At 39.4% G+C, this 24,045-nt stretch overlaps 1 protein-coding gene across 5 annotated transcripts in view; it reads left to right on the plus strand.

The window, feature by feature from the left end:
* GABPB1 (GA binding protein transcription factor subunit beta 1) overlaps positions 1-23,703 on the plus strand; it is a 44,337-nt gene extending 20,634 nt beyond the window's left edge. For 2 of the 5 annotated variants that reach the window (XM_069983476.1, XM_069983484.1), the window contains exons 6-9: positions 1,390-1,506; positions 8,760-8,948; positions 11,214-11,329; positions 20,222-23,703. In XM_069983476.1, coding sequence (XP_069839577.1) covers positions 1,390-1,506; positions 8,760-8,948; positions 11,214-11,329; positions 20,222-20,374 — 575 coding nt within the window. In that variant the 3' untranslated portion in view covers positions 20,375-23,703. Of the gene's footprint in view, positions 1-1,389; positions 1,507-8,759; positions 8,949-11,213; positions 11,330-12,912; positions 13,014-18,692; positions 18,750-20,221 lie in introns of those variants that run through there. The other 3 variants (XR_011364555.1, XR_011364556.1, XM_069983501.1) reach the window with 3 other exon arrangements.
* Positions 23,704-24,045: the final 342 nt, after the last annotated feature.

A 24,045-nucleotide genomic window follows, 5' to 3' on the forward strand; every position in this document is an offset into this window, starting at 1 on the left:
TATGTATATATTATAAAACCTGAAATTTTTCAGTTTTCATTCTCATCACTGGGGCTATAACTAAGCTGAGACTTCCTGTTGTGTCTATAGTTATAAGAGGAGGCTGCAGTAAAGTGATCTGTGCAACATTGCAGCAACATTTGACACCAGTAGATAGACTAGACTAGTCTTTCTGTAAAGCATGTTACTAAATGCTGTTAAAAACAGCCCAGGCAAAATGGCAGCCTCCCTTGAAATAAAAAATAGAAGCATATTAGAATAAAATTACAAGTTTTAATATCTGACTCTAATCAGTAAAAGAAAATGTTATATATTCCCTTCAAGTGGTTGGCCAATTCTACTTAAATCATTTGGTTCAGCCAGCTTTAGAAGCATGCTTAAATTTTGCACAGACCAAGTTTGTAACAGAATAAAGAATAAAAACAACCTTCTGCTGTTTACATAATTTGGAATCATTTACTATATTGAGGGGGTAAATTTTATATTGTTAGGCCTAATTTAATCAGTGCAGCTTGGGAACCTTTGTGTATGAATTTTTTTTATTTATATAAAAGTCTGAAATTGGTTCCAAAAAGATGAGGTCCTTCATTTATGTTTTTCAGTTTAGGATCTCTTGTTCTGGAGAACAGTCTTGCATCAAAACTAATGCTACGTTTACACGGAGCGATAATTTGCCCAATCGATCGTTTACCGTTTTTGAAGCAACGATTTGTTTTTTATTACGATCAGCGTTTAGACAAATAAATCAATTGAAAAATTGGTAATGCGATCGTTTTTTAAAATTGCTTAAGCCCATCTTTTACATAGGGTGAATCTTTGAAAGATGAAATTTTTAGCGATGAACGACAATTTGAGAACATGTTGAAAGATCAAAATGAACGATTTTCCGCTCATTGCTTGATCGTTTGCTGTGTTTACATGGAACAATTATCATTTAAATGCGATCGTTATTGCGAAAATTCAAACTATAATCGTTCCGCGTAAACGCAGCATTACAATCCTAAATTTTGCAATCTGAACATGGCTAATTAGTGAAGAAACAGGGATGTAGTTTCATTTGCATTTAGATGTAGAAATGGCAACCTGTAGTCTGGTTATTGACAGCAGTCCATAGAAAACCAATGCAGTAAAATGGTGTTAGTTTCCTATAGTAAGAATCATCTTCATTATTTTGGAATGGGATCAATTTACTTTTAATCTCGCCAACATTGCACCAAAATTAGTAATATACCTATCTTTTATTACAATTATGTTCTGCATTTAAGATTATTTTTTGAAGGAGGTGGGGTACTAAAAACGTTGTTGCATGTCGACGTCTGTATAGATGGTTTGTGTGTGACAGGAAATTGTATATGCTTCATGTTAAACTTTTTAAAACCTTTCTTTAAGATGAGAATGGTATATCCTCTGCGGTGCAGTTTGGTAATTCATCAACCTCTGTCTTGGCTACATTAGCAGCACTAGCTGAAGCATCTGCTCCATTGTCCAATTCATCAGAAACCCCAGGTATGTATGTTTTTTTGTTTTTTTTATTTGAAGAGAACTGTTAAAAGCACTTAGACTTTTTAAAGTGACGGTCAGTAGGTTTTTGCTGCCCTATCTCAGGGTAGCATAAACTAGTGACAGAGAAGCTGAGCAGAATTATGTATCCTGAATGAAAAGGATACCGCACAGTAGTCCTCTCTATTATGTATGTGTGTTTGTTAGTCCTTGATATTTATAAACACCAGCTGCCTCTGACTACCAGCCACTGATTGATAGTAACTTATCTATATTGTGTATCGGTAGACAGCTGTTAAACAGTATAGCCAGAGGACTGAAAGAGTGAGGCAGCACAGAGCCAGTAGCGGATTATAACAGGTCCTTTTCGGGCGGTAGCCTGGGGCCCTGAGCTCCTGGGGGGGCCCATGGCCACCCAAACAGACTTATACTTTCAATTGAGTATTGCCACGATTTTGCACAGATCAGGGCAGCATGACATTATCTATCCGGTACTATGAACACCACACTATTGCTACCATATATACAGTAGGGTAGGGGGGCCCAGGATTGGTGAACAGCCCGGGGCCTATAGTAAAGTTAATCTGCCCCTGCACAAAGCCCATTCTTTTGCAAATGGCCAGGGAGAATGGCCAGACACAACTATGTATTTAGTACAAAAAAATGGTATGTGTGCTAAACAAAATTAGAAAGTGGATCCAATTATTTCTATGGCCCCTTACACACATCTGTACAGAGAGTTTGTATGTTGCCTATAACTATAGAGAAACATAGATCTATATAGCAGATATAAATACATTCTAGAATATATATAGAATAAGCCAATCTTCTAGCGTAAATTTTTTTTTTTTTTGTGAATTCAACACTGCCGGCAGATATTCTGGTCTCCATGGCCAAAACCCCATTGCAACATTACAATCTCATGTGTTTTCGTCACCATAAAGACCCCTAACTTCCACTGACAGATACACTTTAACCCACATCATTTTTGCAATTAACAAATATGAACTGGCAATACAGGTATACATATAATAGAGAATCAAAAACGTATTTTTTTTTTTTTTTTGCACACTACCTTTTTGCAGTCCTTTTTAAAATATCCATTTTATGAAAGAAAAAAAAACGTGTGCAAAAACTGATGCATTTGTGTGTTATCTGTTTTTCCATTGACTTCCATTATTAAACAGAACGGACTGAAACGGATCGGTTTTGCTTTTTAGTGTACAAAAAGTGTTCTTGTTAATAAAAAGCCCCCACCCCTAATAAAAGTTTAAATCTCCCCACTTTACCCATGTTATGAAGAAAAATAAATAAACATGTTTGGTATCCCCGCGTGTGTAATCGCCCAAACTATTAACCACGTTCCTGATCTCGCACGGTAAACGGCGTCAGCGCAAAAAAATCACAAAGTGCAAACTTGCGCATTTTTGGTTGCATCAAATCCAGAAAAAATTTAATAAAAAGTGATCAAAAAGTCGCATATGCGCAATCAAGATACCGATAGAAAGTACACTTCATAGTGCGAAAAATGACACCTCACACAGCCCCATAGACCAAAGTATAAAAGCGCTATAAGCCTGGGAATGGAGAGATTTTAAGGAACATATATTTGTTAACAATGGTTTGATTTTTTTGAAAGCCATCATATAAAATAAGTTATACATGTTACATATCGTTGTAATCGTAACAACTTGAGGAACATATAGTATATAACGACAGTTTTACCCCAGGGCGAACAGCGTAAAAACAAAAACCCTCCAAATAAAAATTATTTTTTTTTCAATTTCACTACAGAATTAACTTTTTTTTCTGGTTTTGCAGTGTACTTTATAAAAAAATTCAGTCGGTCATTGCAAAGTACAATTAGTGGCACAAAAAATAAGGGCTCATGTGAGTTTCTAGGTGAAAAAATGCAAGTGCTATGGCCTTTTAAGTACAAGGAGGAAAAAACTAAAATGCAAAAAGTGTACTTATCAAATTTTTTTAAATATATTTTGATGTAATTCAGTGCATATTGTATTGAAAATAAAAACATGCTTAAAAAAAAATACATAAGTAATGTTTTCAAAATTTCTCCATTGAAATACTGTGCATATTTTTCAGCTTGTGTTGTACACTGAGAACATTTATATACAGCTGCTTCTATCTTTTACGAACTTTACTGCCTAACTGTATTCTGGATGATGGAATAAATATGTTGATTTAACCAACTGGTATTGTAGGAAATGGATGATGAGCTCATTCATAATGTTGGCTGTACATGTCCGCTCAAAAGATGTGATCATCTTGTCTTTTGTTCGTTGCTGCATTTACACCAGAAAATTATCGCTTAAATTTGAATGCTATAACTATTTATTGCACAATAATCTGCCTGTGTAAAAGGGCCTTTAAGGAGATTGATTGGGCACGTTAATGATCCTTTGTTCTCATTGGCGGTGTCTTTAACCCCTTAGCGACCCATGACGTACCTGGTACGTCATGGTGTCGCGGGAGGTGTTCACAGCGGGGTCCCGCCGGGACCATGCTCTGAACGGCACCGATCCCGGCTGCAATCTGCAGCGGGGCAGTGCCTCTATTAGCCGGCGTGGGTCCCGTTGCCGCGCCGGCTAATTAAGCACTTCAATGCAGCTGTCAAACCTGACAGCTGCATTGAAATGCTTTGTATTGCACATCCCTGGTGTCTAGTGGCACGGATCCGTTCTTCTGGCCGGCCCGGGCCTCCGCGTCGGAATGACGCTGATCCCGGCTCGGCAATAGATTGCTGTGGCCTGCAGCAGGCCATAGCAATCTATGACCGATATGATGGATCTTTGCTGTGTATATACACAGCATTGATCTCTATGAGAGATCATTGCTGTGTATATACAAGTCCCCCAGGGGGGCTTCTAGTTTATGTAAAAATAAAAGTAAAAAAGTGTTTTTATTAATAAAAAATCCCCTCCCCTAATAAAAGTCCAAATTACCCCCCTTTTCCCATTTTATAAATTATTAAATAAACAAATAAATAAACATGTTTGCTATTGCTGCGTACGTAATCGCCTGAACTATTAATTAATCACATTCCTGATCTCGCACGGTAAATGGCGTAAGTGCAAAAAAAATCCATCGTGCAAAATTGCGCAATTTAGGTCGCATCAAATCCAGAAAAAAGTTATAAAAAGTGATCAAAAAGTCGTATATGCGCAATCAAGGTACCGATAGAAAGAACACATCATGGCGCAAAAAATGACACCTCACACAGCCCCATAGACCAAAGGATAAAAGCACTATAAGCCTGGGAATAGAGCGATTTTTAGGAACATATATTTGTTAACAATGGTTTGAATTTTAAAAGCCATCACATAATATAAAAGTTATACATGTTATATATCGTTGTAATCGTAACGACTTGAGGAACATGCATAAGAAGTCAGTTTTACCATAGGGCGAACGGCGTAAATGCAAAACTCTCCGAAATCAAAACAAATTCGTTTTTTTTTCCAATTTGACAGCGCAAATGATTTTTTTTCCGGTTTCGCAGCATATTTTATGGAAAAATAATGCCTGTCATTGCAAAGTACAATTGGTTTCGCAAAAAATAAGCACTCAAATAAGTCTCTAGGTGAAAAAATGCAAGCGCTATGGACTTTTAAACATAAAATGGAAAAAGCAAAAGTGCAAAAACGAAAATTGGCTTTGACCTTAAGGGGTTAAAGGGGTACTCCGGGCAAAATGTATTTTTTTTTTATATATGTTATTACATAAGGAAAGTTAGGCAAATCTGTAATATACATAAATTATGGGAAATGCACATATAGGGCTATTTCCCTTAATTTAATAGATCAGGCAGGCTTACTTCCTCAAAAAAAATGTGACGTCACGTCTCAAGTGTGTGCACCAGCAGGGGGGCGCATGTAAAAGTATAGAATTAGAATAGACGTAGATGAATCAGTGCCTTTCCCTCCCTCCCTCCCTCCCGGTGCTTGTAATATTCCTCTGTCCCATTCCACTGCCTGTCTCCCTTTGTGCTGCCCAGTCGTGATACACCCAGCCCCATGCAGCAGGGTGAGTGCTCCTTATCTGCCGCTCACCCCGCTGTAGAGGCCCCTCCTGCACCTGTCTGACTAGCTGCCTGAGTGTTCATAGCCCCCGAGCGGTCACCCCGCCGCCCGGTCCCATGCAGGAGCGCTCACCCCATCCCGGTCCCGATGGGGTATGCGTTCCTGCACTCCTCCAGCTGCCCGTGCCCTCATAGTCATCGGAACGCTGCCCGGTCCCATGTAGAAGCGCTCACCCGGTCTGGTGGGGTGAGCGCTCATGCTCCTCCTTCGCTGTCCTCATAGCCCCCGAGTGCTCAGGTCCGGTCTATAGCCGCCCCGTACTATGCAGCATTCCTAACCGGGGTCCGGCGGGGTGAGCGCTCCTGCAGCTTCTCCTTAGCAGTTGCCCGTGCCCGTCCACTCTGAGAAACAGCACCTCCGTGCCCCGTGGCTGTGTATCTGCAGGGCACACACTAGAGACGTGACGTCACATTTTTTTTTGAGGAAGTAAGCCTGCCTGATCTACGAAATTAAGGAAAATAGCCCTATATGTGCATTTCCCATAATTATTGTATATTACGGATTTGCCTAACTTTCCTTATATAATAACATATAAAAAACACATTTTGCCTGGAGTACCCCTTTAAAATCATCCCCCTATCGAGGTAAAAAGAACACTTAGGGCCAAGCCAAGGCCAGGAACCGATTTGAAAAGAGGAGAAATCTCAGTCTTTCTTTTATGACCTGTTCTCTGTTTATAGTCTGTTCCTGGCTTTGGCTTCAATGATAATGTTTAATACAAAAATAATTCCAATTTGCAGGGAAATACTAAATAAGTCGCATGTGCAAAACAATATATCCTGCATATCAACTGCCAAAATATACCAAAAAACACTAAATGAGCATGACTTCCTTAATTCAAAAATATTCCTTTATTAGTGAAAATATAAAGTAAAAATGTCATACATAAAAAAATGAGGGAAAAGGTGATGACAGTACAAAAAACCAGGGGATACAAAAACAAGTATGGGTCAAAAGACTATTTGTGGAGATGTATTACATATACAAAGGGCGCAAATAAGTTAATAATACAAATAGCAAAATCCCAATAGGTCTATCATTCAAGGTGCATCAGTGCACATTATAACTCATTCTCTAGACACGAATGGGATCTGTAAACATAACACACATCAATTTGCCACCGGCCCGAAAGAAATTACTGTAAGATGTATTATAATGCAAATTAACCAGTCTTACCCATATTGCTGTTCCCCTGGCACACCCCTAAGGAAAATAGCCCTATATGTGCATTTCCCATAATTATTGTATATTACGGATTTGCCTAACTTTCCTTATATAATAACATATAAAAAACACATTTTGCCTGGAGTACCCCTTTAAAATCATCCCCCTATCGAGGTAAAAAGAACACTTAGGGCCAAGCCAAGGCCAGGAACCGATTTGAAAAGAGGAGAAATCTCAGTCTTTCTTTTATGACCTGTTCTCTGTTTATAGTCTGTTCCTGGCTTTGGCTTCAATGATAATGTTCTGTGAGATAAATCTGTCTGTGTAATAGGGCCCTTACAGTGGAGATGGCATATATATCTGTTAGCTTTACCCTGTACAAGCAGCTGTGTCCTTCTGTCCTACTCTTCTAAATAACGTAAGTGCATAGTGATCAAGCTCCTGGCCAGGTCAGAGCTCAAAGCTGCATATTTCCATTTACATACTGTATAGAATTAGTTGTCACCCTCACCACTGAGCACAATTTTTATTTTATTTTTTTTTGCCAGACGGTGTATATGTGTCCAATGTGTAATTAGGTGGTCAGTTATGTTTGTACTATTGAATCAAAACCATAGTTATATGTGCGTTTTGTGCATTATGTTTCATTTGAATACATTTCTAAAATCTATGCCTAGATGGTGCTATATGCAATTTGTATGTAATGTCACATAATTTGGTTATTCCATGCCTGGAGATTGAAAGCACCTTTATCAGGATGACTGTCTTTTGAATGCAATTGTCTAATTGTAGAGATGAAAGCTTGAATCATAGAAGGAAGATCTCTGTCATGACGTAAAAGCAAGTCTTGATATATAGCAAATAACAGAAATCAAAGAACACATTGGTGATGTTGGAGTAGCTTGCCTTTGTGGCAGATAATTGCAGAACAAATTGACTTTTGGCTGCAGTTGCCCTTAAGTAGGGATAGCTATTTGGCTAAAATGTATTGAAGCTACAGTAATAAGTTTGACTACAGGAGTTCTGTCATCTAACACAGTGCATCTGTTGTACCAAGTAAACTTTACAATAGTTGATGGTATTTAGGACTTCAGTAACTTTCAAGAGTTGTCAATTCATTAGGTGTGGAGATAGAAAAACTTAAATCATCAGGCGTCTTAGAAATTCTACCACATGCAGTATTAACTAGTTCAGTCCCTGTCTAGGCACTTTTAGATTGCATTTTACAGTTACCAAAACATGCTGACCTGTCACCTGGCTTCGTATGCACTGCTGAGCAACAGTGACTGATTGGCTAAACTCTAAATACGTCTAAAGGCTCCACCCCATAAACCAATTGGGCAAATCCCATAGTCATTTGCATCCATAGAAATTTAAAAGAAAATATTGCCGTCAAGATAATATAAGCTAACACTAATAGACTTTTATATAACACCTACAGATACGCATATTGTACCTAATCACAAAAAAGGTACAAATGATATTCTACCATAAACTAATACACCTACAAGGAATATATAGTACCCCAAAAATAATCAATGATTAATACCAAATGAAAAATATGAAAAACATTTATTGTATACTATCACACAATACAACATTAAAAACAAGACTTGTGGAGGTGGGAGGCCATACTGCTGGGGCTAATCCTGTTAATATTAAGTGCTAGTGTTTTAATTCAAGTAAAGCGATTCATTCCTGATTCATGTTAGTGTGATTATGCTGTAGGAATGCATGGCTTTACAAGTCTTGTTTTTAATATGTTTGTATTGTGTGATGGTATATAATAAAGATTTTTCATATTTTTCAATTGGTATTCTTTGATTATTTCTGGGGTACTAGGTATTACTAATAGGCTTTTGCACACAGTTTGATGTCAGAAATAATTTAACTGTGAATGTAATGTATTGAAGCATTCTATATTGCACTTCTAGACTTCTCTGTTATAATGAAAATAGAGCATAAGTACACATACATTTGTTTTCTTTTTTTTAGTGGTGGCTACAGAAGAAGTGGTGACTGCTGAGTCAGTTGATGGTGCAATACAACAAGTTGTTAGCTCTGGTGGGCAACAAGTCATTACGATAGTGACAGATGGCATCCATCTTGGTAATCTTCAGTCTGCTATCCCAACAAGCGGCATAGGTCAACCAATTATTGTCACCATGCCAGATGGTCAGCAAGGTAAGGACAAAAATTAATTGTTAACACAAGCATTGCTGAAGTTTGTAGTGCCCTAATGTGCAATTTTGAAACAAAAGACTGGTGGCACTAGTGCTATAATCAAAGTAAATGTTTGGGTCTTCCTTCACCCCCATTTCATATTTCATTCCTGGAAACCAAATTCTCATTTTGTTTATGAAGAATAGAACATAAATGAAGGTTTATACTTGTTGGCATAAACGACTCCAGTTTTTACTTAAAGGGAACCTGTCACCCCCCGTGCCGGGGTGACAGGCTCCCAACCCCCCGTTAGAGCCCCCTATACTGACCTAATCCCGCCGGGTCCCGCTTCTGGAGGTGATCGGGTGACGGAGATCTCAGCCGCTGCAGCCCGACGTGCGCGCTGAGAGATGAGTCCAACGCTCATAGAGAATGACGGAGCGCTGGACTCTCCTGTCATTCTCTATGAGCGTTGGACTCATCTCTCAGCGCGCGCGCCGGGCTGCAGCGGCTGAGATCTCCGTCACCCGAGCACCTCCAGAAGCGGGACCTGGCGGGATTAGGTGAGTATAGGGGGCTCTAACGGGGGGTCGGGAGCCTGTCACCCCGGCACGGGGGGTGATAGGTTCCCTTTAACGCCTGGGGGCACACAGAAGCGCATTAGGAGGTTTTTTGTCATAGGATGGTTAAGTCTTTGTTTTTTTTTTTCCAGCCATTTGGTTAATTAATGTACACTCTGCAAAAAAACAAACAAAACAGAAATGTAGATATTTTTGCAAATTTATTAAACATGAAAAACTGAAATATCACATGGTCAGAAGTATTCAGACCCTTTGCATTGACACTCGCACTTGATTCACATGCTGTCCATTTCCTTCTGATCCTTCTTGAGATGGTCCTACTCCTTCATTGGAGTCCAGCTGTGTTAAATTAAAACTGAAACCCTCCACCAGTCGGGCTTTTATGGCAGAATGTGCCGATGAAAGCTTCTCTTCAGTGCAAGACGTGTGAAAGCCCGTATACAGTTAGCCAGGACTCCCAGACTATGAGAAATAAGATTCTCTGGTCCGATGAAATGAAGATTGAACCTTTTGGTTTTAATTCTAAGCTGTATGTGTGGAGAAAATCGGGCACTGCTCATTACCTGCCCAATACAATCGCAACAGAGAACCGTGGTGAAGGCAGCATTATCCTATGGGGTTGTTTTTCAGCTGCAGGGACAGGACGACTGGTTGCAATTGAAGGAAAAATAAACGTGGCCAAGTACAGAGAGATTCTGGATGAATGAGCCTAAGCACACACAATGACCCTAAGCACACAGCTAAAATAACAAAGTAGGGACTTCAGAACAATTCTGTGACCATGCTTGCCTGGCCCAGCCAGATCTCTGACCTAAACCCATTTGAGCATCTCGGGAGATACTTGAAAATGGCCGTCCACCAACGTTCACTATCCAATCTGAGGGAACTGGAGAGGAGCTGCAAGAAAGAATGGCAGAGGGTCCCCAAATCCAGGTATGAAAAACTTGTTGCATCATTGCCAAGAAAATTAATGGCTGTACTAGCTGAAAAGAGGGCTTCTACTCAATATTGAGCAAAGGGTCTGAATACTTACAATCATGTTATATTTCAGTTTTTTTTTTTCATTAACTTTGCAAAAATATCTACATTTCAGTTTTTTTCTGTCAAGATGGGGTACAGAGTGTACATTAATGAGCAAAAAAAAACTTTTTTGAACTTACCAAATGACTGCAATAAAACAAAGCGTGAAAAATTTTAAAAGGTCTGAATACTTTCCATACCCACTGTATTTAGTTTATGGAATTTTATGCTGTATGTAACGAAGACTATGGATTTGAACAGCTTAAAGGGAACCTGTCACCCACGATGCCGGGGTGACAGGCTCCCGACCCCCCGGTAGAGCACCTTATACGTACCTGTTCGCGCCGGGCCCCCGTTCTTGAGACGGTCGGGTGACGGAGATCTCAGCGCACGCTCCTGAGATGAGTCCAACACTCATAGAGAATGACGGAGCGTCTGACTCACCAATCATTCTCTACGAGAGTTGGACTCATCTCAGGAGCGCGCTGGGCTTCGGGCGCTGAAATCTCTGTCACCCGACCATGTCAAGAAGCGCAACCCGGCGCGATCAGGTACATATAAGGTGCTCTAGCGGGGGGTTGGGAGCCTGTCGCCCCGGCACGGGGGGGTGACAGGTCCTCTTTAAACCTTTAAAAATAAAGACCAGACATTTTGTTTATCAAGTATGCCTGCTTTATTGTTGTAGTATTGACGGTACCAGCGACTGACATTGCAGAAGAAACTGTTATCAGTGAAGAGCCCCCCCCTAAAAGACAATGCATTGAGATAATAGAAAACCGTGTGGACTCGGCTGAGATCGAGGTAATCTAGGACTTTGTTTTTTTTTTATTCATTTAAATCTGATTGAGCATTTTTCTCATTATGTTCACTATGTTCATAGTATAATCTGTAGCACTGCTTTGCTTTGCTGATATGTGATGACATGAGGATCTATGGAATTTGTACTTGGTGTACCTGAAACCACTACTTTTGGAGGAAAATCACTTAACATGCCCTTTAAGGCTAAGGACATCTTTGATATGGAAAAAATGTTTTTTGTTTTTTTTTACATATGTTGGTTGTTAGCTTTAAAATAGTTTAGCGGTTTCATGGTGCAGTCGTCATTCATTGTTCATACCCCTTGGTGTGCAGTTTGCGTTTTTCTCATGTTGGCATGTTCCTGGGGGATATGTGCCCAAGCTGCTGCAATCACATAGATTCATATATCAGCACAGCTTCATTTCTGTAGTAAATTATTTTCCTTGTGCTTGTAGACACTGTAGAATCTGCTGTAGTTTCCTCTCTACACAGATGCAGCTTGTGTGATCTGAATCCTTCCCCTTTTAAGATTTTATATGAGCACTTTTAAAGTCTTTGTTATCTGCCATCCTGGAAGACTTGGGTGCTTTCATCCATCTCTACTCTTTGATCTTCTCTGTGCATCCCCCTTCCCCCTCGCTACTGGTAGGAAAAAAGGGTTAAAGCTGATAATGCTGACAAGCAGGCAGGATGCTGTCCAATGTATAGCAGAAGCTGCAGCAAAGTCAACTATACACATGAATTGTAACACTGTAGGAAATGTTTATTGAAGACCATGAGGACAGGTAGATTCTCAAATTTTGCATTCACTTAGCAAGTGAACAATAAACTTCCAGTGCAAAGGTGTCCATAGCCTTGAATTATTAATAGAGATGAGCGAACCTCGAGCATGCTCGAGTCCATCCGAACCCGAACTTTCGGCATTTGATTAGCGGTGGCTGCTGAAGTTGGATAAAGCCCTAAGGCTATGTGGAAATCATGGATATAGTCATTGGCTGTATCCATGTTTTCCAGACAACCTTAGAGCTTTATCCAAGTTCAGCAGCCCCAGCTAATCAAATGCCGAAAGTTCAGGTTCAGATGGACCCGAACCCGGTTCGCTCATCTCTAATTATTAATTATTTTTTTTCACTAATTATTTTTGTACTTAAAGCGAAGCAATAATCCAAAAATCGCTGATACAGCTATTAATTAGTTCCCATATGCCCCCCAGCACTGTTTTGGGGCATATAACTAAACACAATGAGCGTTACTTACATGCCCTGAAAAAGTACCTTTTAAAATGTACTCCTCTAGGCATGTTAGCGGTTTGGAGCTCCTAACTAGTCACGACTAGTGGGAAATCTTGCCGGTAATCACACTTGCTGGGAGTATAGGCGTATAGGGAGGCGTGATTGCCCGCAAGATTTCATGATTAGTTCCCTTTTTAATTTAAGTAATATTTCAAGCAAATGTTTTTCACTTGACCTTAACTGAAATATTATTTTATATATTTTTTTATTTTTTTTTGTTGGGTTATTTTTTATTTTTTAACCAGACTTTTTAAATGGCTGATACTTGACAATGTGTTCCTCTTTATTGTGCAGTATGTGGAAGGAAGATACCTTATGAATATACAATATCTCTGATTTGCCTCATCTCAGATTTAACCATTTACATGATGTGAAAGTGCCTTCAACTATCACAGGTGTGCGGTTCTTACAAATTTAACAGCACTTTTGGGTGTCACTTTCCAGTACTTCCACCATCTCTTTTATTGGATCTTTCTGTTACACCTGTCTTAATAATATGATGCATCTGTATTGTTTGCACAAGGGCCTTAAATGTATTAGAAGTTGTTACCACAGTTCTGTGTCCGTTCCCTGTAATCTACAGTCCAGTGCTGCGTCCTTAGCGCCATCATTCTGCTCCTGAAAAGCAGTGGTGATGTCAAAACCTCAGGAGTGTGGCTGCTCAGCACTAGGATTTAGCAGCCCTTCTTTCTAAGCAGTGGCATGGATATTTTCAAATGTTAAAATGTTCTTTAACCCCTTAAGGTCAAAGCCAATTTTCGTTTTTGTTTAAAAGTCAACAGCGCTTGCATTTTTTCACCTAGAGACGTATATGAGCGCTTATTTTTTGCGAAACCAATTGTACTTTGCAATGACAGGCATTATTTTTCCATAACATATGCTGCGAAACCGGGAAAAAATCATTTGCGCTGTCAAATTGAAAAAAAAAACTAATTTGTTTTGATTTCGGGGAGTTTTGCATTTACGCCGTTCGTCCTATGGTAAAACTGACTTGTTATGCATGTTCCTCAAGTCATTACGATTACTATGATATATAACATGTATAACTTTTATATTGTATCTGATGGCCTGTAAAAAATTCAAACCGTTGTTAACAAATATACGTTCCTTAAAATCGCTCCATTCCCAGGCTTATAACGCTTTTATCCTTTGGTCTATGGGGCTGTGTGAGGTGTCATTTTTTGCGCCATGATGCGTTCTTTCTATCGGTACCTTGATTGCGCATATACGACTTTTTGATCGTTTTTTATTACATTTTTTCTGGATTTGATGCGACTAAAAATGCGCAATTTTGCACTTTGGAATTTTTTTGCGCTGACACCTGCTGCAGGCCATAGCAATCTATTGCCGAGCCGGGATCGGCGTCATTCCGACGCTGAGGCCCGGCACGGGCAGAAGAACGGATCTCGGGGGGGAGATCCGTCCCACTAGACACCAGGGACACGGAGAGCACAGCATCTAAGTGCAGCTGTCAGGTTTGATAGCTGCACTTAGAGGCTTAATTAGCCGACGCGGCAACGGGACCCGCGCCGGCTAATAGAGGCACTGCCCGGCTGCACGTGTCAGCCGGGATCAGCGCCGTTCAGAGTGGGGTCCCGGCGGGACCCCTCTCTGAACACCCCGAGCGGCACCATGACGTATCAGATACGCCATGGGTCGCTAAGGGGTTAACAGCTTGGTAAAGTAAAAAAAAAATTAAATTGTAGTCCTTCTAAAGGACTTGAATTACTATGAATTTCCTTGTATAATACACTGCAGCACAGTGAACTGTTAACATGCCTTTCATCTACAGCCCGCTATAGACATGCTGTAATAGAACTCCTATCATGGCAGCTACAGAAGCCTTCAGAAGGTGATTACATCTGAGGTCACTGGTGTACAGTGCCTAACCTGGCTGTGTGATCCGCCTGAGCCCTCCCCATACATCCATTACCACCATAATGTAATAGTGGGCCATACTGTAGTTAAGGTTTTAAACAGGTCTTCCCATCTTAGCTTCTGTATCTCCTGTCGATAACAACCTGATCATGGGGGGGGGGGGGTCTGAACTGGGGCGCAATCATCCCTGCATTGAATGGAGCGCTCACAGCTGCCTGCACTCCATTCAACCACCATGGGGCTGCCAAACGTTTCCATGTTCATCACTCAGAAATAGTCATCGGCTCCATAGAGGATTTCTGGATCAATCGTGTCCTTGTGTTTGGGATCAGTTGGGGTCCTAGAGGATGGAGTGGTAGTTTTTCTTATATTCTTTACAACTGGCAATGTACAGAAAGTGTTTAAATTTGGTACAATATAAATAACCAAAACAGGATAACTGTTTTAATTCGATATGCAGTTAAGATCATAGCAAATAGAGAGACCTTCTGTGACAGGTCTAGGCCTAAGCCGGCCATCGATGAGCAGGTGGTATGTTGCAGGTATCTGAGAGCTTGGGAAAAGCTGCAAGTAGTCAAAGTGCGAAACAATAGCCTACTAAAGCCCGGCATATGCTTGATGATTTCTGTAGTATCGAGCGAGAGAGTTCTTGGAAACATTACTGGAGGAAGGAAGCCTGCGAGTCTGAAAGAGAGACTGTAGTGTATGGATATCCTTTATTTAATAGGCTGCATCCAAGATGCATGCAGATGTTTATACCTGTCACAGCGATCCAGCGTAGCACCCTGAACCTTTTGTTCTCATGGGTTGTACAATGTACTTTTTTATGTTTGATTTTAACATGCTTGAGTCATGGGAGATAACCTGTTTGCAGCATCCTATTTACATATAAGGGGGACCCCACCATTCAGAAATTATGGTATGTCATTATGGCATGTCACACAGAAGCTTTGTCAAATGACAATGAGGCCATGTTCCCACAATTGTTTTTTAGGCTAATGTTAAAGCGACTCTGTACCCACAATCTGTCCCCCCAAACCACTTGTACCTTCGGATAGCTGCTTTTAATCCAAGATCTGTCCTGGGGTCCGTTCGGCAGCGGATGCAATTATTGTCAAAAAAACAACTTTTAATCCAGGCAGCGCTGTGTCTAACGGCCGGGGCTTACATTTGTATATGCATTAGGCTGGCACCACCTCTCTGTCTTTCCTCCCCACCCTCCTCATCATTAGGAATGATCCAGGAACATTTACTGCTGTCTGAGCTTTGCACAGGTGTATTAACGATTCAGCCCATGTTCATTATACACACAGGTGGGGAATAGGAAGCAATCTGCCTGGAGTATTTCTAATGATGAGGAAGGTGGGGAGGAAGGATAGAGAGGTTGTGCCAGCCTAATGCATATACAAATGTAAGCCCGGGCCGTTAGACACAGCGCTGAAGGATTAAAAGTTGTTTTTAGGACAATAACTGCATCCCCTGCCGAACGGACCCCAGGACAGATCTTTGATTAAAAGCAGCTATCTGAAGGTACATGTGGTTTGGCGGGCGGGGGTCAGATTGTGGGTACAGAGTCGCTTTAAAAGTCAGAAATGGCATTTTTCAGGTTAAAACTTTGTATAGTTTTTCAGTCTTCTTAATTGCATTTGTGCAGTTTTTCCACAGAAGTATACTGGCTCTTAACAGGCAAGAAGAGGGTCCTGGCACTTTCATTTCATGACTGTAACAATTATGTTTTCCCATGGAGTTCAATAGTGAAAATGTTATTTCTAAGGCTTTCAGTTTTCTGAACTATTCTCTTGCTAATTGACTTTTATGTAAACTGCATCTTTCTGCATAAAAAAATCACTTATTTTCTACATCCAAGTCTATGAACATAAATGCCATCATATTTGTGTAGAGTGACCTGACTTTATAATAGAAATGTGTTGGTAGCAATAACACTGACACTAAGTACAATTGTATAAGGTTATTTAATTTATATGTTAAATAATTCAAGAGAAGGCAGAATAGTTGCATAAGTGCTCAACTATGTAGGAAATGGGGGTCGGCGATCATATGCAGTGAATTATCAGTGTTTTCTGCAGACTTGTATGAAATATTGAACAATGAATACTGTTATAGTGTTCCCACCATGACATTGCTAACTGCAGCTTTTCATTTTTTGTTTTTGTTTTTGCCAGTGGATCAAAATACTGATAAATACAATGTGAAATTTTTTCTGTTTAACCCAAGACTTGTACTTTCTTTCATCAGGGCTGTAAGCGCAATCTAAATATATATAATTTAATTTTTTTTCATGTCCTCCAAACCAGAAATTAATCTTACTAAAATAGTCATCAACAATAATTGGTAGACCATCTTTTAAAACGTGTGTTTCATTCCAGTTTTCCAGTTAATTTGGAAAGCAGCAAACAAAAATGGCTAGTAGGTTATTATTTATATGATTAGAAATGATATTTCCTTTAGATTCAATAATAAAGTTTCATAACTGAAATCCTCTGTATTAGGCTGGGTTCACACTACATTTTTTCATCCTTCCTTTTCATCTATTTAAAAAAAAAAAAAAAAAAAAAAAAAAAAGGCTGATGGAAAAACATGCATTTGTGTGCATACATTTTGATCCGTTTTCCATTGATTCCCATTATAAAAAAAAAAGCTCCCGGCCCTGCTGTTATGTGGCTACTGTTCTCACTGCGGCTTTGCTGCATTCGGTGATGTGACATTGGAGGTTCACTCATCCAATATGTGGTCGCAGCAGTGTCCTCCTGAGCCACTAAATGTCTGTGCCTGTGACATTGTGTCCTTTAACCCTGAATCACTGCACAGCAGGGGCAAGAGATGCATTGTATTGGCTTTAGTGTGGGAGCCAGAAAGGTTAGTGTATGAGTGTATGTTGTCTTGTTTACCCCCCCACTTTCTGAGTGTATCAGTATAAAGAGTCTTACCCCCACAATAACTTTAATTCTCTTTTTTGAACCAGAATCCGGAGTGGATATAGCTGTAAGGAGGAATAGAAGTCCATCTCTGTATATTTTCCATTCCCTTTGAGTCCATGTCTGGCTTTGCCTTATAAAACTGTTTGTGAACAACCTATAATTATTATCAGGCTTTAGGCTTGTCTAATATAACCACATTTTTGCATCCATATTATTGGTGCAGGTCATAGTCCAACCACGGTTCTAATGGCCCAAAACTGAAGCATCATGGGAGATCTTTTGTTTTTAGTTAGTAAACCTGCGGTTGGGCTGGGACTCGTAGCAGTAATTTGCGAAGGTGGATATATTAGGCTTGTCATACACTGTCTTAAAGCGTAACTGTCATTTCAGGGTCATTTTTCTGAAAACATTAAATATCAACAGTTCAAGCGATTTTAAGAAACTGTAATAGGTTTTATGTACTAAAAGAGTTTCCTTCTGTACTGAAAAAGCAATCTCCCAGCCTCCCCCCTCACATCAGATGAAGCAGGATTTCTGTCTCCATTATGTGGCTATGGAGAGGGGAGGGGCTGTTAGGAGTGACTGAGCACGGAGAATTTCTGCAAAGCACAACACCCTGCAATCTTCTCTCAGTAAGTTCATAGATAAGCACTGACCTTTCTGACACCTGAATTTAGCGTTTTAGGTGCCCAGACAGTCTACAAACAGCTGACCTTCATGTCACCTCTTCCTGCTCCCTCGGCCCCACCCCCCTCCATAAGGATAGAATGGAGAGAGCAGAGCCCGTCTTCCCTGGCTTCTCTGTAATGAAGACGTGTTTGCCTGATAATGCACAGATAAGAAGTAAGGGGGGGGGGGAGGCTGGGAGATTGCTTCTTGAGGACAGAAGGAGGCTTTTTTTGGCTGATGAAACCTATTACAGAGTTTCTTAAAATCGCTTAAGACTACTGATTTCTGAAATAAAAAAAAATATGACAGTTACGCTTTAAGGCTTGGATTATAGAGACCTATGCTATTGTTGGTTTGTGTCTTTAAACCCTTAGTTGGGCCGGGACCTGCTGCTGTAATATGCTTGTCTGTAACCGGTTTTGTATATTTGCAGTCCATGATTGAAGTAACATTTAGATGATCTTCGATAGATTTCCCTGCTTTCACCTTCTTGCTGCAACATCTTCCACGTTGGCAGCATACAGTACTAATTGTTACATTGGTTATTGTGAAACTCTTTATCTTTTTGCATTTTTTTTGGTCTGCTAGATTCCAGAAACTTCTGGGTCAGAAATCTATATTGTGAATACACAGGAATTCTCTCAGGTACCGCTATATATTTAAAAAACAAACAAAAAACTCAATGTTTCTGAGAGAACCCCATCTTCTCCACAATTTGTGGGTGCTGTGTATATGATTTAGTTTTTCATGTTTTTTTGAACAATAAAACTTAATTTGCTAATGCCGCCTTTGTGACTTTTTTTTTTTTTTTTTTGTGCATGGTGCCGTATGCCTTCTATGTGTGGGACATTTATTTATTTTTTTTCCATTGGCCTTCATAAAGTCAGTCAAGTGTTATTTGATTTGTTGTTGTTTTTACTTATGATGCAGCCATTCATTATGGATGTATCTGCTAATACTAATAAGTTGAACGTATACTGTACCCTTTAACCTTATAACGTGTCACATCAGATCCGCCTTGTCAATTACAGGTGAGACACAGTATATGCAGATACGTCCAAAAAGCATTTTATTACATTTTGTAGGACTTTGTGTTCATGTGCCCATTCTATGCTACATTTTATTTGCCATAAACATGTCAACCGTTAATATGTGGTAAAGTGGACCTGCACCTGTTGTATTTAGTATTAAGGTATTTTTGTAGCGATTTTATTTTTTTTTATTTTTTATTTTTTTCTATCAGCATACAGTTTCTGTTCACTAATGGCATTTTATTAAAATAAGATAAAGGGCATGGATTACATTTGGAATTCTAGTTTAAAGCGTAACTGTCATGTTTTTTTTTTTTATTGCAGAAATCAGTAGTATAAGCGATTTTAAGAAACTCTGTAATAGGTTTCATCAGCCAAAAAAGCCTCCTTCTGTACTCAAGAAGCAATCTCCCAGCCTCCCCCCCCCTGACTTCTTATCTGTGCATTATTAGGCAAACACGTCTTCATTACAGAGAAGCCAGTGAAGACGGGTTCTGCTCTCTCCATTGTAAGCCTATGAAGGGGGGAGGGGCTGAGGGAGATGAGGGAGCAGGAAGAGGTGACATGAAGGTCAGCTGTTTGTAGACTGTCTGGGCACCTAAAATGCAATATTCTGGGGTCAGAAAGGTCAGTGCTTATCTATGAACTTACTGAGAGAAGATTGCAGGGTGTTGTGCTTTGCAGAAATCCTCCGTGCTCAGTCACTCCTAACAGCCCCTCCCCTCTCCATAGCCACATAATGGAGACAGAAATCCTGCTGCTTCTGATGTGAGGGGGGAGGCTGGGAGATTGCTTTTTCAGTACAGAAGGAAACTCTTTTGGTTTATAAAACCTATTACAGAGTTTCTTAAAATCGCTTGAACTGTTGATATTTAATGTTTTCAGAAAAATGACCCTGAAATGACTGTTACGCTGTCATATAATTCAGCAATTATATCTCATACAACTGATTCATACTTTATTACATACATTTACTTTTTTAAGACCATTCACTTGTGTGTGAACAGAATAGGTCCACTTTAACAGATCAGAGATGTTCTCTAATATCATGATTGTAAAAATCTCTTTACTTTTCCTTGCTCACAGGAAAGAGAATCCCTTCAAAAGCAACTCGATGAAGCCAATAGAGAGGCTCAGAAATACAGACAGCAGCTACTTAAAAAAGAACAAGAGGCGGAGGCCTACAGACAAAAGCTAGAAGCCATGACCAGGCTGCAGACCAAGAAGGAGGTGGTTTGAACAGCTAGTGGACGTATAATGTATGGTATTTTTAATTGGCAAGATGGCTCTGACCTACTCTGTGTACTGTTGTGTGCCACAAATGGTACATGCGGGAAGTGAGAACAGATCCCCAGCAGGAACACTCATCTTAAAAGCGCTGGTCTTTCTAAGGTCAATCCTTGTGAAAAGTATTTAAACTACTGTAAATAGTCTTTTTTTTTTTGTGTTTTTTACAATTAGCTTATAAGTTGATTCTGATTTTTTGAAGGATGCAGAGATCACAATGTCGAAGGTTTGACAACATTGTTTAAGTAAAGGGGGCAGTAACGTAATGCTCTCTCCATTCTGCACCATCTGCAAAAATGGGAAAACTCCTCAAATCTGCATTGCTTTCTTTAAACAGATCAACGTGGCCTTTGAGGTTACCATTTCCTAGTGGAAATCTTTGTACAGCTTTTCATTTGTGTCTCCTATTATTTGAACCTTTATTTCTTTTTCTACTAAGCAAAAATTTTATATGTTTAACTTCTGAAACATCCAGGTAGATTCACATGTATATGAAGCTAATATTTTTTAAGAAGAAACTTTTGTATATATGATGCATGCATTTTTCTATACTCATTTCTGCACATATCAGGCTGTGCTATCTCTTCTGCACAGGCAATTATCTTTATATATAGAATAGTCCTTTTCTATATACTGATAACTGCCTTGTTACATTTACCATTCTCAAGAACCAAATTTGTGGAACTTAGCAAGCTGCATACATTTAAAATCGCTTATATAGAAATGCTTTTATTAATACATAAATCAATGCATCTAGAGAAGAATATAAGATTGAGATTTTCACATCTTTGTTCAGCATTTGATGGCACAGGCATGTCAAGAAAATATTGAAAGAATTACTAGCTGTCCTTATTTAAGGAAAGGAAATCCTTTTGGGCTTTGTGGTTTTTGTAAGTTTAGTTTACGCGGCCACCTAAAACAGGGCAGGAATGAGTACTGCAAGGCTTTTGATTATGTAAGAATTTTTTTTTTTGTTATTTACTCCGTAAATTTATGTTATTCTTCTGGCACATCATTTCTATGCACAAATCATGAAACTTTTATTTTAGAATCACAGAAATTTTCAGACTTCATTCCAAGGAAACGGAATGGGAACGATAAGTGAAACATTACTGTTACACAGAACTGTAATTGTGAATTGTAATTATGTTACCTTTTTTGTTTAAATTAAATATGCAATTGTTTCCTTTTTGCTTCCATTGCTACTTTATGTTCATGAAAATGTGATAAAATATGAAATACAAAACAATCACAATATATGAGGATTTTATTTTTACATGTGGTTGCCTCTTATTGCAGTTACATATCAGATGGAATGAAGATAATAGATTTATATTTACCTTTAAGATACATAACCCATATATGTTGGGTTGAGAAACTTCAATCTACAATAAAAGTGGAGTACCTTTGGAAATGCCTTTACTTTTTTGTACTGTTCCCCCCCCCCCCCATAGGTTCACACAGTAAAATAGGTATAAACATTGCCATATTTAGAATCTAATGTGCTATATTAAAGTCTGAGGAAAAAGGTCAGTCTGAGCACACAATGTAAAAAAAATCGTTTTTTGTTTTTTTCTTTTCTTATACAATGTGTGTTTCCAGCTTTTATTTTGTGAGTGAACATAGCTATAGAGGTTTTCAATATTCTGCTGATCGCGTCTGGAAATTGATAAATCTGCCTGAAACTCTCAGTCTGTTTTCCTCCACAACAACTAATCACAGCTCAGATTTTTAAAATGAAACCTGAGCCTTGATTGGTTACTTTGGAAAAAAACAGATAGTGTTTGGTTAAAGAGCCAGAGAGACATGTCAAAAGTTTTCATCGGTCTGGGTCTACACAGAGATATTTATCTGACAGATTTTTGAAGCCAAAGCTAGGAACAGACTATAAACAGGGTGCAGGTCATAAAGGAAAGACTGAGATTCCCTGTCTTTTCAAGTCCATTCCTGACTTTGGCTTCCAAAATTGGTCAGATAAATCTGCCTGTGTAAACGCACCATGAGTGTTCAGAATGTGATCTATCAGTGCAACGAGCTGAGAGAAGGCCATGTTTAGCGTCTTCTTTTCTGAAGAGACAGTGGCATAATACTAGTCTATGGAGCCATCTCCACACACAAACACAGAGTGGGGAGTGATCCATGTGGGTCCTCTCCCTGCTTGTTTCTCTGGTCAGTCAGGGTCTGAACACTCAAACTCTGACCAATAAAAATTTGACATGTCTCCCTGACATAACATTAGTTACTAATTCCCACGGCACCATGTAAAATCTAAGTTTGGCAGGTACAGTAGAGGTGGATGCACGCTGGAGAGTTAGCTATCCCAAATGCTGACCAATTAGTACATCAAAAAATGGAAAGAGTCTAACAGCATCCAGGTTTCAGAAAATCTCTTCAAGCTTTATTGCATATTCAGATAAATTACAGTGATGTTTTGACCTGTTCAGGTATATTTTTAAAAAACCTATAAGTTCAAAATGTTGCTGTAATGTACTCTGGTATGCAATTAAGTTAAAAGAAAGCTGAATGCTGTTGGACTTTTTCCATTTCTTGATGTCCCCCTGCCATGAAAAGTTACTTTTTATGACCGGTACACTTTAAGGCAGCTTGATAAATCTCCATCATCTTATCTTTACCTGTGTTATACTATCTGAATGCCACAATGCATTGCTTTCTGGCCACCAGAATAATTCAAGTTCAGTTTTAGGCACATAAGAATACCAAAATTGAAAGGATTCTGATTTGGATTTTTAAAGAGAAAAGGGTATAATTTAGAAAGTTACATAAAGGGGTTTTCACCCAAGATCAGAAAAATATAGCCGCTTTCTTCCAGAAACAACATCAGTCTTGTCCTTAGGTAAGGATTGGTGCTGTTTTTTCTTTGAATTCATATATGTTTTTTTTTGTTTTTTTTTTTAATCCTGGAAAACCACTTTAAGGCTATGTTTACACAACTTAACTTTTCATAAAAGTACGGCTGTTGCAATCGGCAACAACGGCCGTAGTTTTTACGTAAAGCTACGCTGCTTAGCCTTCTTTGGGATCCCGGCCGGAGCGTATACACATCGTATACGCTCCGGCCAGGATCTCCCATGGCGCCGCAAAGAACTGACATGTCAGTTTTTTTGCGGCCGCTATTCAGTGAATTGTGGCCGCAGAAAGCTCTGTCAGTTCACACAATGAAGTGAGCGGCTCCGGCCGCTTGCTTCATTGTGTGCCGTGGGGAGTTCTGATGCGGGCGCACACGGATGCGCACGCATCAGAACTCTGCTTGCTGAAAGATCATCCGGTCTCTTACACCATGTGAACATGGCCTAACAGTTTATTGTTTTTATAATTGATGCGTAGAAGTGGAGCTCTCCTTTTAGGCTGTGTCCTCAGTCAGGTTTTTGATTGAAATTATTAAACAGGTTATAAACAAGGAGGAGGGCAAGTCAGAAAAAAACTGTGATTGCTCTTCCTAGTAAATCCATTCCTGGTTTTGTGTTCATTAATTGGAATTTAAAACTGAGTGTGTGAACATACCATTAAAGCTCCTGATTACTTTTCTAGCTCTCAGATTTATTGACAACTCTGATTATGCTTTAGTTCAGAGCAAGTTGGTTTCCTCAACATGAAAGCAGTAG

This window comes from Dendropsophus ebraccatus, chromosome 1 (assembly GCF_027789765.1).
Source record: "Dendropsophus ebraccatus isolate aDenEbr1 chromosome 1, aDenEbr1.pat, whole genome shotgun sequence".
NCBI lineage: Eukaryota > Metazoa > Chordata > Amphibia > Anura > Hylidae > Dendropsophus > Dendropsophus ebraccatus.